The 14,014-nt window shown below is 39.1% G+C and overlaps 1 protein-coding gene across 10 annotated transcripts in view; it reads left to right on the plus strand.

Annotated features, from left to right (window-relative positions):
• Positions 1 to 14,014, plus strand: part of chd9 (chromodomain helicase DNA binding protein 9) — a 210,421-nt gene that overhangs the window by 146,242 nt on the left and 50,165 nt on the right. For all 10 annotated transcript variants that reach the window (XM_052028372.1, XM_052028375.1, XM_052028373.1 and 7 more), the window contains 3 exons: positions 1,261 to 1,471; positions 11,442 to 11,637; positions 13,756 to 13,923. In XM_052028372.1, the coding sequence (XP_051884332.1) occupies positions 1,261 to 1,471; positions 11,442 to 11,637; positions 13,756 to 13,923 (575 nt within the window). The remainder of the gene's footprint in view (positions 1 to 1,260; positions 1,472 to 11,441; positions 11,638 to 13,755; positions 13,924 to 14,014) is intronic.

Below are 14,014 nucleotides of genomic sequence, written 5' to 3' on the forward strand. Positions count from 1 at the left end.
CAGTGCCACCATCCTTGGTTCTGCCTCAGAGTCTCAGCCGGGATTTTTGTGCTCAAGTTTCTGGAGAGAGATTTGAATCCACAATCTGCTGGCTCGGGTGGAAAGTAGAAACAGAGCTGCAGCTCAGGTATCCCAATAAAGTTTTAAATGAACTAAGTTTTTTTTTCCTATGGGATGTGGACTTCACTGACAAGATCAATATTGTCCTTTGGAAACCCGTCGTGAGCCGCCGCAGTCCACATGGTGAAGACACTTATGAAGAACTGAAAATAGCTTAAGAATGCAGTTAAGAGTCTGGAGCCTTGTATAGTTCAGACACAAGTAAGGAGCTCAGTGAACCTGGTGGATTTTTGTGATAACCCGACAGTTTCATGATCTGCATTACTGATGCTTATTTTTGAATTACAGATCATTTAATTAACAGATGATGCAGTGGTATTTAAACTCTTTTATCGTTGCTCTTCTATCTAGGCCTCTGAGTTAGGAGCATAGTAACTGAATTTTTTTGGATCAGTGCAATGTGGGAAGAGAAAACCTGAGGGTAGCAGCACTGTCACTGTGACTTGTCATTGTTGTATATTGGAGATGCTGAGGGTGGAAAAATCAAATTGTGAAGCATTTTTTCAAAAGACTAGTTTTGCATTTTGGTAGAATACAACAAACTAGTGCACACACATGCTGCTATCAGAAGTGTGGTTTTCCCAACACTGCTTGAACAAAATTTGCTAGACATTTTCAGAAAATTATAGAAAGTACAATATAGAAGGATCTACCTGACACTTATGTCTGTGCCTCTTTTTCATCCAGTCAGAACTACAAAATTTATTCTTCGATTAAATTACAAATTCTCATGACAATGGAATTATTCCATTCTGTAATGTGTTTTATTTGTTGGATGTGTTAATGTACAGTTTCACAGGTATGATAGCATGTAACCTAAAGTAGAATATTACAATCTGATATTTGAATTCTTAGCCTCGGGTACCTTCCCCAGTCCCCCTTGGCTACCAAGTCAGCTATAAGTTAGAGTTGTACAGCATGGAAACAGGCCCTTTGGCCCAACTTGTCCATGCCAACTGTATTGCCGAGCGAGCTAATCCCATCTGCCCATGTTTGGCCCAGAGCCCTCTAAACCTCCCCTATCCATGTAAATTACTATAACTTAAATATTAATATTCATTTGATTGAAATGAAGAGTTTTACATCTGTGGATGCAGTTTATTTGTCCAGCAATGTCATGAATGTTCCTTTTGATGCCAGGTGCTGAAGAAAAGATTCTCGGAGAGTTCAGAGAGATACACAGTCCAACTGTTCCACATTTTCATCTACAAGCAATGATCCAGTCAGCTGGTAAACTGGTCTTAATTGACAAGCTGCTTCCAAAGATGAAAGCAGGGGGTCATAAAGTTCTTATTTTCTCCCAGATGGTGCGCTGCTTGGATATTCTTGAGGACTATCTTATTCAAAAAAGGTACAGATTTATATGTAAAGATTTCTTAAAAATTAAGTTGCATTCATTTACATAATTGAAATTATGTAGTGCTATATTTTTTGTTAGTTTTAAGCATACCTTAATAAATTTGAAAACCTTGTGTGAGAGCAGTAAACTATTATTTTTTATGCTGTTACCCTGAAGTCAAACACACAATATCTTTATCCTGACTAGAAGGTTTGGCTTGAAAAACAGAATACTGTCGATTTCAGAATGCAAAAAACACAGAAGATCAAAAATTAAAACTTTCTCTGTAGGGCATGGTGTTTAACATCCCTCAGAACTTCTATCTTTTAGTAATTTCTAAATTTGCCTTTGAACTACAGTTCCCTTTTGTGCCTACTTTCTTTTCTCCTTTTGCCATGTAAAATGGTTGAATATGCTCATATCTGAAGTTATGGACAATTCATGGTGCATTGCTCTTTCATCTACATGTGTTGTCTTTGTTGACATTCTTGTGCTGCTTTTGTGGTTGGTTGGGTCTTACTTCTCGGTTAGCATGTATGTTAATTGAATGTAGTCCAACTTTAGCTAAGAGTATGTTGCAGCAACATGTCAGGACACCGTGTGAATTTTTAGATCTTTTTTTCTCAAATTCACTGCTGCAGAGATTTGCACATGTAATCTCTTCGTCCATCTTTGTCAAGGTCCATAAGCAAATTGGGAATGGAGGTTGGATATTATTCCCACGATGGAATAACAGTTTCCCTGCATTTCTTGAGGAAGATATCATGAATGGTATTGAAGTGGCCATTCTTTCAGTCCTTGTCCACCATTTTAACTGGTAAAAGCATGGGGTAGAGAAGAGGACTTTTTCAAAAAGCCTTTGAAATGCAGCTTAAAGATTAATTGTTTGTTGTCTTCTTATTATACAAGAACAACCTTTGCTCCCTTCACATAGTGGAATCATAAATGTACTGTTTATAAACATGCAATTTCATACAAAATAATTATTCCCCATTATTGGAATTCAGAACCAAAAGAATACAACTCAAGTTGACTGCATCGACTGCAGTAAAAACAATTATTTGAAATTTTCTTCATCAGTGCACTCCTGATGGCATGACATTGATTTACATTTTCTGAGCTTTGACTTACTACAGCTTTGTCATGTTACTTCCTGCACCTTGTCTTTTGGTAATGCCTGGACATCACTGAGAGCAGCCAAGCAAGATTACTCATCCTTGACCTCAAAGTGAGCTGCCACAAAAATTGAGTGATCTCAGAGACAAATTTCTCCTTTCTGAAGTCAGTTGTTATCAGCTGTAGAGGACACCTGAAATCCAAAAGATTTTCACAGCAAATGAACTGGGATTTGCAAGCACAATTTTTAGCAAATATTTTAAACATTTTACCAAGTGGAAGAAAAATTGGAATGTTAATGTGCTAATATGGTAAAAGCATAAATGTCACGAGTAAACTTTTTACTTTTTTTCTGGTGCATAATATTGTGAAATATTTATGGCAAGGAATTACATTCCACAGATATAAAACAATCTTTTCTAGCCAGATATTTTACTCGGTGGTTATTATGCCCTCAAAGGCATTTTAAAAAGTCTCAGATCTTATGCAAGAAAGTGCCACTTTTTTTCCAGGGTATTTTGCACCAGGAATTGTTCGAAAATACTTAAGAGTTATTGTCCATTCAAATTTATCTCCTTTGATTGCAGTGGAAAAGACTGCAAAGTAGTGCAACCCTTAGAGGAGGGCTGCATCACTGAATACATTGATTTCTGTGTTAAATTACATATGGGAAGAAATCATCTTTGAAGCTTATGTCAGTTTCACTGTAATGATGGTAAATGCTAAGAGTTTTGCTCTCATTGTAGCCTTGGGTCTGGACTAACATTTTCCCCAACTTTAAGAACTAACAGAAACATTTTCATGTGGCTGAAATTAACAGGAAATTTTACTCGCACTGACAGTGTGCCCACATGAGAGTAAATAATTGTTTTAGCGTTGTGTTTTCCAAAAGAAAACTAGAGAAAAATCATGATCAAAGTAAGACTTCTGTTAATCTTCTGTTCACTGACTTGGGCACCTGGCTGTTTGTATGATCCTGTTGCTTCGCTGTCAGTTCATAACATAGTTGTTTATTCACGAATAATGAAAGAAGTATCGAGCTGTAGTCTTTTTGGTGCAACATTTGTTCAGGACTCTTAACTGGAACTAAATGAGAAACAGTTATCTTGAAAATGCAGGCTATTTCAAGCTGTACTGTGATTGAAGGTGCATACAAGCTGATATCCTTAGTACAAAACAAAATTTTGCTGGGAAAGTAAATTTAGTGTTTACAGCAAGTCTCCTGCTGTTGCTTTCAAATCAGTTGATTTTGATTTTCAATCTTAACACACTGTCAGACTGGATGTGCTTCTCTTGGTGGCAAAGTAAAGACAAGCATAGACTTTCAGCTGGCTAGTTTTTCTTGCATGTATTATCAAACTGCCTGTGCCACAAACTTAACATTGTCATATATGGAGGTTTGGTTTTCTCAGTGCTCAGTGTGTTAGATTATTTCAAAAAAATGACTTCCTGGCATTGGCCTGAGTTTTACCTTCTGAGAACGGTTTGGAGGTTATGTCTACTGAAAATGGTAGATTGTCTCATAACCATTCAGAACTGCACTCTTCTGCATGTAACCAGAGCACGTCAGGCTATGAGTGGGAAAACCCTTTGAGAGGCAGGTTGCCAGTTTCAATGTTAATTGCGTATTAAGAGTGAACTTAACAAGAATTTTGAACTTTAACACAGTGTTCATTTTTCCCAAGCTTTATGGAACTCACCAGTGAAACTAAGGTAGGAGCAACACTGGGGGGGAGTTCAAGAACTGACATATAAACCTGGTAAGGATTGCAGCTCCACAGCTGCTCTCTTCATTGGCTTTGTTCACAGAAGTCATGATGGGAGGTTATTCAGAAAACCTTGAGAAAACTTTGTAAAGACTTTTCTTGGTTTCCAGTCTTTGAAGTGACTACTAGCTAGCTACGCTCTGTAGGTCTCAGCGGCCATATTGCTATGGACTCCGCTTATCCCAGGATACCTTGGGACTTGGAGGCAGACTACAGTGATTATCAGCAGAAGTTTCATGTACAGCAACAGGCTTCTCCTCACTACCTCTGGCTGCACAAGGAGGAGGGGATTTGCAGAGCCCATGCCTGTGACTTCAAGTGCAGTAAAAGGAAACACATCATTACCTCGGGAAATTCGTGATGGCGCACCAGGTGATGACAGACCTTTGCAGTCTATCGGAACAAGGCCTGCTGCATGTTGGATCTGGTGGTCACGTTTAACCAGAGCTGCTACTGTTCAGGATCATTCCAGGGCCATGTCGAAGATGTTTAAAGGATCTCTCGGTGGGACGCATGTCAGTGCGTAAGCAGATGATTGTTGATGTGGACAGACAGTTATAGCAACTTCGCTTGTCAAAAGGGCAATCAGATTTGAGCAGCACTCGGATTTGCTTGCCACAAGTGATGGATATCATTGACTGGAGGCCTGGCAAACAAGACAGACCCAGAATATCCAGGAAAAACTCTTCCCTGCAAGGACTTGTGCACCTGCTGTACAGGAAGGAACAGCAGGTGCACGACCACAGTGACGTCCTTGAATTGGAATGGCATTGCCAGGGAGGGCAGACTGCCATGCTGCCTTCATCCTTTGGAGCTCCCGGATCACTTTACACCTTGGCGCAGACTTACTGACGGGCTGCTTGGGGATGAAGGACACTGTAGTCAGATAATAACTATGTAGGACACAACCAATGAGACCAGGAGTGGGACAGCCATAACTATCTGACAACCAGTTGTCTTGTTGAGCAAGCCATCAGCATGTTGAAGATTCATTTGGGATATATTGCCATTTCAGGTATATCAGTGTGCATGGAGGCATTTGATATGCACCAGCTATGGGAATGATGTGCTATGCTGTTAAATGTTGTATAGCACCAAGGGTTGAACCACTTGTCAGAGAGGAAGGAGCCTCTTTAAATGAGGAGGAGACTAATGCTATGTATGCAAGAACAGCTATGCACATTGCCAACCAAGATGCATTCTTCATGGTGATGTTTTCATAGGCTCCAGTTGTCCACCTAACTGATGGAGATGACAAACTGCCACACTCACTGCACCCAACAACCTCACATTAATCACCCAATACAAACTAAACATGCAAACCATCTCCACTCCTTGCTTCACCCCTTGTTCATCCTACCTTGATTCACCATTCCAGACAGGTTAAACAGCTGTTTGAAATAAAATCAAAACACTGAACAGGTTTGGCAGCAGTTATGAAGACTCCAATCTGCAGAGTTAACATTTCAGATTGACAACTTTTGGGAACAGTTCTGATGGAAGGTCCACAACTTGAAATGTTGACGTTCTCCATAGATGCTGCATGGTACTAGCCGAGTGCCTCCAGCATTCTGTGTTTATTCCAGATTTTCATCATTCATAGGTTGTAAACCTTGATTGAGGACCTGAATGTCCTTGTTTGGTTGCTGCATTTGATACTCCTTACAGACAGCCATTTTTTTTCAGGTATGAGAACATCAGTGCCAATGTCATCCCACACTCCTCCATCTCTGCAATAGTGCACAGTGCCACTGGGGTGTCACTCAGGTGTCCCATGCTCTTTGCTGTTGCTCTGGAAGCTGCATGTGCATCTCCAAATGCTTGGACAGTCCTGCAGTGTCAGACTTTCCTGTTTCCGGAAAAGCCTTTTTGTAGCATCTGCTCCTGTTCATTTAGGGCACTTGAGTCACTAGGTGAAGACTCAACTACCTTTCTAAACTTGAGTCCACCAAAGAGCAAGTACCTGAACTGGAAGGCAGCAGGCGATAGTCCTTAATGACTTGGCCTCAGTGAGTGTCCTGCTGCCAAGAATCATATGTGACAGATGAAGGCCCTGAGGGAGAGTAAAGATATGAAGTAGAACAGTCAAAGTAAGAATGATTAAGATTATCATTAGGCACACGATTTCTTTTCACTCACTGCTGTCGACGTGGTAACCTCCGGGCCCCACCACCTCTTCATTGGTTTGTCGTGATATGGCTGGAGAAGCAGATCCACCTCTAGGGATCTGCTTCTCTCTGAGCTGGTCTGTGATCACTTCACCACACGTGATTGGGGGGGGGGGGGGGGGGGGGGGTGGGGGGGGGAGGTGGGTAGGGAGCGGGTTGGGGGAAGAAAATATGACAGATTCTGACAGTTGACCTGATGCTAAGGATGTGCATCCACACATGCTTCTGAGAAATAGTAGATTAAATATGACCATTTTTCTCTTAAAATGGTTCTGGTTTTGACCTCTTTCTGGGAAAATAATTACAATTGAACTTTTCACCTCCTTAACTGTGAGAAGGCCGAGCTTGTAATCAATTCACTTTGGTGCTTAACGCTGTGGGAAATGTACAGTTAGTGGAAATTAAATTTGGATCTGATGGTTGTGCTCAATTATGATGGGCTATTTAATCAGAAATAAATGATTAATTGTAGCTTAGTGATGCCCTGTTTGTGGTAATTATAAAATGATTAATCATAACAGAAAATAGAAAACCACAATTACCAAGAATTTGAGATCCTGATCACAGTAGGCAAAAGTACTTAGAAAAGAAATAAACATTTTTATTTCTCCCAATTACATTTGAAACGTGCTTTCTAATTAACTTGTTTCCCTTTTGTAAATTGGGATTCTAATCAATTATTTACTGTTAACTGTTAGTTTAGATGTTCACTTGGAAGGGAGTTTACTTCCAAGAGGGTGGGGGCAGGGTGGATGTAGTGTGGCTCTAGCTAATAAAAGCCAATCTCATGATGTTAAAAACCAAACTGGCAGAAAAGTAAGTAATGTTCAGCTGGTGCCTCTGTGCATTGTGGTAATATAAAGAGGACCATTCTTTAAAATTGAACTGTGTACATGCTGTATGCTTTGGCTCACTGCATTTTCTGTTTATATCAACATTCAGGTGAAGTTGTGGGGGTAAATGTTTAAAACAAATTGACTGGCAGTTCAATGATGTACACTGTATAATCTGCTTCAGCAAAGTGACTTCAAGGCTCTTTGTCACAAGAGCAGACACATGGGAGTTCTGTTTCATATCTTGTACCAGTACAGAAACTAGTGTAATGGTAATCATTATCCAACCTAATGCAGTATAAAATGCTCCATCGGAGCAAGTTGTTAGACAATAGTGAATTATAATAAGAATCAAATAACCTTTGTAGGCTCTATACAAAGACGCATTTACCATGCTAGAAGCATTTTTCATTTTATAATCGTACTAAAATTGCAATGTAAGGTTTGGACTGGTGATGTGTGACTTGGGAGAAGAGGAATGCTTGCTTTCCTGGGGGGGACTGCAACCTCACTGCTGTTAAACTCTCCCAAAATAGTCCTCAGGGTACCTTTCCCACTTATAGCTCATGACACTGTCAATGTACTAGAATTAATTTAAATGTTACATATTTTCCAAACATTTAATCATGGCAAAGGGCTGGACAGTCGAGAAGAAAGTGAAAGTTTACATTGACAGCAAAATTCTGATGGTCTGTATCTGACCTTTCAGAAATCATGATGGTTTGGCATTTGGCTCACTGGGTGATGTTTGCAATTTCCATTCAGCCAGGCCCTGATTCCTGCACTTTCTTCCACTTACTGGATACCTGATTCCACTCACCGGGACCCCAGTTCCCCTGCTCCCTTTAAATTCACCTGTTCTATTGGCTGCTCTCTCTGGAAACCTAACCTGGTTCACTAAGATGTGGCTGTGCAATATCTCTTCACAAAAGTGAGTTAAAGGAGCATTGAAGTATTAACAAAATAACATACAATAGTCCAGAAAATCTGCCAGTCCAGCATTACTAAAGTCATAGGCATCCTGAATTTACAGAGTTTTACTGTTTAAAATACATTTCACAACTGGACAACGGGAGTATCTACACACCAGTTTGACTTCTGTGGGGGGGAAATTTATGGAAGCAGTTCTGAGGATCAGTATAAACCTTCATTTAGAAAGGCACATTTTTGTCAAGGATTGTTACTGTGGCTTCGTTCTTGGAAAGTGGATACAAAATTGGCTTGGTGACAGGAAACAAAGGGTCAAGACCATAAGACAAAGGAGCAGAAGTCAGCCATTCGGCCCATCGAGTCTGCTCTGCCATTCTATCATGAGCTGATCCATTCTCCCATTTAGCCCCACTCCCCCGCCTTCTCACCATAACCTTTGATGCCCTGGCTACTCAGATACCTATCAATCTCTGCTTCAAATACACCCAATGACTTTGCCTCCACAGCTGCCCGTGGCAACAAATTCCACAGATTCACCTCTCTCTGGCTAAAGAAATTTCTCCGCATCTCTGTTCTGAATGAGCGCCCTTCAATCCTGAAGTCGTGCCCTCTTGTACTAGACTCCCCTAGTCAAGGTTGATGAATGTCTTTATGACTGGAAGGCAGTTACCATTGAGGTTCCACAGGTCTCGGTACTTAATCCATAGCTTTTTGTAATCGATGTCATTGATTTAGACTGAAATGTAGGGGCCTATGACAAAAAAGTTTAGCAATGATACAAAAATTGGCAGTGTGGTTGACAGCAAGGAGGAAGCCTTTAGACTGCAGAAAGAGATGGATCACAGGAAGATGCAGATGGACTAGTCATTTCGGCAGAAAAGTGGGGAATGGAATTTTCATCCATTGAAATGTTTTGGTAGTGCATTTGGGGAGGGACAGCAAGGAAAGAGAATATACAATAAACATTGGGAGCTGTGGAGGAATAGTGAGACCTTGAGTCTACCACCACAGACCCATAAACGTAGTAGGAAACGTTAATAAGGTGGATAAAAAGACATACAAAGGCTTTCTCTTATTAGCCAGTGCTTTATAAATGTAGGAAGGTTATGCTAGAGCTGTATATAATGCTAATTGGACCACAGCTTGAGTAGTGTGGACAGTTCTGGTCACTACTTTAGAGGAAAGATGCGATTGCACTAGACTGGAGGAGATGGCCGAGGATGTTGTCAGAATTGAAAATTGTAAATGAGGAAAAATCAGATAAGTTAGAAATGTTTGCTTTGGAATGGATGAGGCTTAGGGGAATACTTAATGGCAGATCTGTGATTCAAATATCCAAAGATGCTTCACAGCAGGTGAACGACTTTTGAACTGCTATTGTAATGTAGAAATATGACTGTCAGTTGAGCACAGTAAATCCCACAAACATCAGGGATCATAACTCATCATTTAGGTATTGGTTGGGGACGAATATTGGTCAGGACAATGAAGGGAAATTCCCCTGCTCTTCAAAATATTACTGTGGAATCTTGGGTGTACTTGAGGCTAGGTGCAGCTGAATGTCTCATCTGAAGGAGGGCACCTTCAAGAGTGCAACTCTCATTCAGAACTAACTTGGAATGTCAGTCTAAACTTTGTCCTGTTCCACCAACTTCAGCATCATCTTCTGAGGCAAATATGTTACCAAATGAGCTAAAGTTTTCTCCATTGGGTTTGTTTCCTGATTGGATTTGAATCCTATTAAAGTCATTACATTGTCATCGGTATTAAATGCATTATGTTTCTAATATTTAGGGAATCAAGTCCTTTATCTGTTTTTTTTTTCCTTTTAAATGTAAGATGTATCAGTATAAATGCACAGGTGAAGCACAACACACTTTTGAAAGTTCATGTGAAGAGAGTCAGTGTCGTAAAGTGTAGAAACATAATTGTGCTTTCTTTGATTAGAGAACTAGATTCAATGCTTCTGCAACATTATACTCACAAAACGGTATCAAAATAATTTTACTAGTTTAACAAGAAGAATTTCAAACTTGTCAAGTCTGCTCTGAGAGGGCTGATGAGAAAGGTGCAAAGCAAAAATGTAACAATTTAATGGATGATAAAGAAAAATGGCAGCTCACCAGTTACAGAATTACACAGATGGAGCTTGGATTCATTTTGCCTCCCTTACATTCACCCCTTCTGCTTTCATGAGACACATTTATTTTCAGATTCTACTCCATTTTGATATATTTATAATGACTGTTTTTATCTTGACCAACTGAAAAATAATCATTTATACAAATGACAGTACCCACTGGTACTATTATTCCTGAATTCAATTTAAAGCCATGTGGTTGAGTAAATTGCCAAAGTTTGTCCTGCTTTATAATACAAAATTCATACTTGTGACAGCTTGATTTGCACCCCCCCCCCCCCCAATGGTCATACCATCTTTATCCTTTTTGTTATTAGTCCATGAATTAGCTGATTTAGTGCATTGTCACCAAAGAATTGCCTGTGTTTGACTTTTGACCATCATCAAACAAAAATGTTTTGCTGGGTAAAAGCTCAGAGTTTATCAGCAGTGGGAAAGATTTGCGAATGAGTTTTACTCTTGAGATGACTCTAAAGTTAACACTTGCGGAGTCTGTTGACAGCAAATCCAGACTTCCAAGTAGAGTCATGATTATTACTTGTATATGAACTTGTAAACCTTGTTGACATCCAGAGCACTGGGTTCAGAGAAGAAAAGGGACACCTAAATTCCAACAGCTAGTTGTTGAGTGCTCCAGTTATTCTCCATTCTGTTTGTGTCCCCGTGAACAGCTTCTCCAGCATTTCTTTCTGCTCACAGCCATTTTTAAAAGCTTACTTAAAAGCCCCTTGTTTCTTCATAATGTACTGGGATATGAAGTCTGGTCACTTTTTTGTTAAGCCATTAAATTGCTTGACCTCTTTAACTTTCATCTATTTTGAGTTGCAGATTTGGCTGCATCTAAAATTTCACTGTTTCAAATCAGTTATATCCCTGATGACAGTTTTTGCAATTGTTCTTAAAATCATTGCACGTTCAATATTGATAACTATGAACAATGTGTTATATAATTATCCATAAAAGTAAGCCAGTGCATTGTAAATATTGATAAAATATTGGGGATTATTATCTATAACATCTTATTTGCAGGTACCCATATGAGCGCATTGATGGGAGAGTTCGGGGAAACCTGCGACAAGCAGCAATTGACCGATTTAGCAAGCCCGACTCTGATCGTTTTGTGTTCTTGCTGTGCACAAGAGCTGGAGGTTTAGGGATAAATCTAACTGCAGCCGACACGTGTATTATTTTTGATTCGGACTGGAATCCTCAGAACGACCTTCAGGTAAGTAAAAATTAAACTGAAATTTGAAAGTGGATTGAGTTGGGTTTAACAATAGGCTCTCAGGATAAAGAACTGGGTAAAATATGCACTTTTTCTTACCGAGTTATATTAAGTAATTATGAAATAAAGTAAGAGTGCTTGTTAATCTAGCATATTTTCCAAGACAACAACAAAGCTTTCACAATTTTTAAACTTTTTTTATTCCAAATTATATGATAAATCTTTACTTCTACTACTTAATATTATTATCCAGAACTTTTGGGATAAATCAACTGTAAATACAGTGTTAAATAATTATCTTCAAAGGTAGTACTACAAGTAACAGTAGTGAAATGTTACTTTGTTTTTACCATAAAAGAGTAGAATTGGAGAGGTGTGTTTTTGGTGTAAAACAGAAAGTCAAAACGCCAATAAATTAAATAAGTTGTTCGGAATGGAACATCAAGGTAGAAAAGGGAAGAAATATCTAAATAAAAACTTCATAACAAATGTCAAGTTGTATTCAATTAAAATGTCGCAGGGTTCACAGCTTTTTCTTGTGGAATATAGCTCTATACTGATGTAGAAATAAAATATGGAATGTCCCTTCCTAAGAGCAATAGGAGAGAAATTTCTGTTTAGTCATTGAGAGTATTGGTTTCCTGTTCTACTAACTTGCTGGGCCATTGTTGTAAGTGCCCTATTCATTATTTTATGAAGCAATAAATCTTGGTTATCTTTTGATTTTGCTTATAATGAACTGTGTACTGGAAAGTGATCGAGTATTGTTGTATCAAAGAGATATAACAAGAGGTTTCATGAGGGTTAGAATGAGAAGAGACAAGTTTTTCAAGTTACTAGTCCTACTGTAGAGTGGCAGGGAATGAAAGTGTACAACTTGCAGAACTGATGCCCCTTTTCTTCTGGTGTACTGTTCCATGTTCCTGAAATGCTGATGCTGTTTGCCTTCAGCTACCTCTTCCCTGCGCACTAGTCAGTCTATCACCACATTCCAAATATGGCTGACTCACATGCATGTAGTTTTCGAGTCACTTGAATCACAGCAGAATTCAGAGCAGTCGTATGATCAGGAGTTAGCCATTCAGCTTAATTCCTGTTCTACATTTTGGTAACATCATGGTGATGTGAATCCCAACTCTGTTTCCTTGCCTTGACACCATTCCCCTAGGTACCCTTATCTAACAACAATCTATCGATATCAGCCTGGAAAGTTCACTCACTGCAGACCAGCCTCCGCCCTAATTTATGTGATTAAGTGCTTCCTGATTTCATTGTTGAATACCTGGCTTAAATTTGAAATTTCATTAATCTGGATCACTTCGCTGGGGGAAATGGTTTCTCCATATCTATTAATTACACATCTCAATCACCACTATCAGATCACCTCTCAGCCTTCAAATCTCAAGTAATAGCAAGCTGAGTTTATGCAACTTGCTCTCATAAAGGGCATGGTGCCTTAAGTTTTATTGGTGTCACAGAAACCACTGCTGCACTGTCAATCTTAATACAAAGGATGATGCTTGAGTTGAACAGATTATGTGACCAACCAAGTTAAAACAATATGCATAAAGTAGTGTGTGAGAAAGAGCAGAAATGTTATCATTTAAGATCATATCTGTGCAACTGATTTCAGTGGGGACTTTGATGAGAAGCAATCATTATTTTTGGAAGAGGGAAGTTAGTATGGTTCTCACAGTGACATCATTGGCCTGTGCAGGAAAGTATGTATGTTGATGTTGGCTGTGCTTACATTGGACTTGATTGTATTGTCTCCCGCTGTGAAATATCTTAACAGACAAGGTAAATGTGGAAATACACCACATGGATGAAGTTATCAGAAGGTATTCATATCTTTAGGGTTAATCGAATTCAAAACAATATAAAGTTGAAAGTAAGCTTTGACTTTCATCAGCTCGGTAAATCGAAACTATATTGATTCTGGTATTGTGAAGGGCCTGTGTTCATCTCTTGGAAGCCTTTTGTGATTTTTCGCTTTGATATTTTAGATCATTGTGATGGAAGTAGATTGTAGCATGATAAAGTCAAGCAAAATATGTTCCCTTTTATAGAGTTGAAAATTTATGATGTTTTATAGTAATAGTAATTTTTTTTTTGAAGGCTCAAGCTCGATGTCACCGGATTGGTCAGAACAAAGCTGTGAAGGTTTATAGGCTGATAACTCGAAACTCTTATGAGCGGGAAATGTTTGACAAGGCCAGCCTGAAGCTAGGTCTTGACAAAGCTGTGCTGCAGAGTATGAATGGACGAGAAAATACCGTTGGTGGGGTATGTGATGAAAATATTGATTCAAATCCTTATGTATTGTCCTACACATATTACAACACAATGACTGATTAGGTTAATGAAACAATTCATC

The sequence above is a fragment of the Pristis pectinata genome, chromosome 13 (genome assembly GCF_009764475.1).
Source record: "Pristis pectinata isolate sPriPec2 chromosome 13, sPriPec2.1.pri, whole genome shotgun sequence".
Classification (NCBI taxonomy): domain Eukaryota; kingdom Metazoa; phylum Chordata; class Chondrichthyes; order Rhinopristiformes; family Pristidae; genus Pristis; species Pristis pectinata.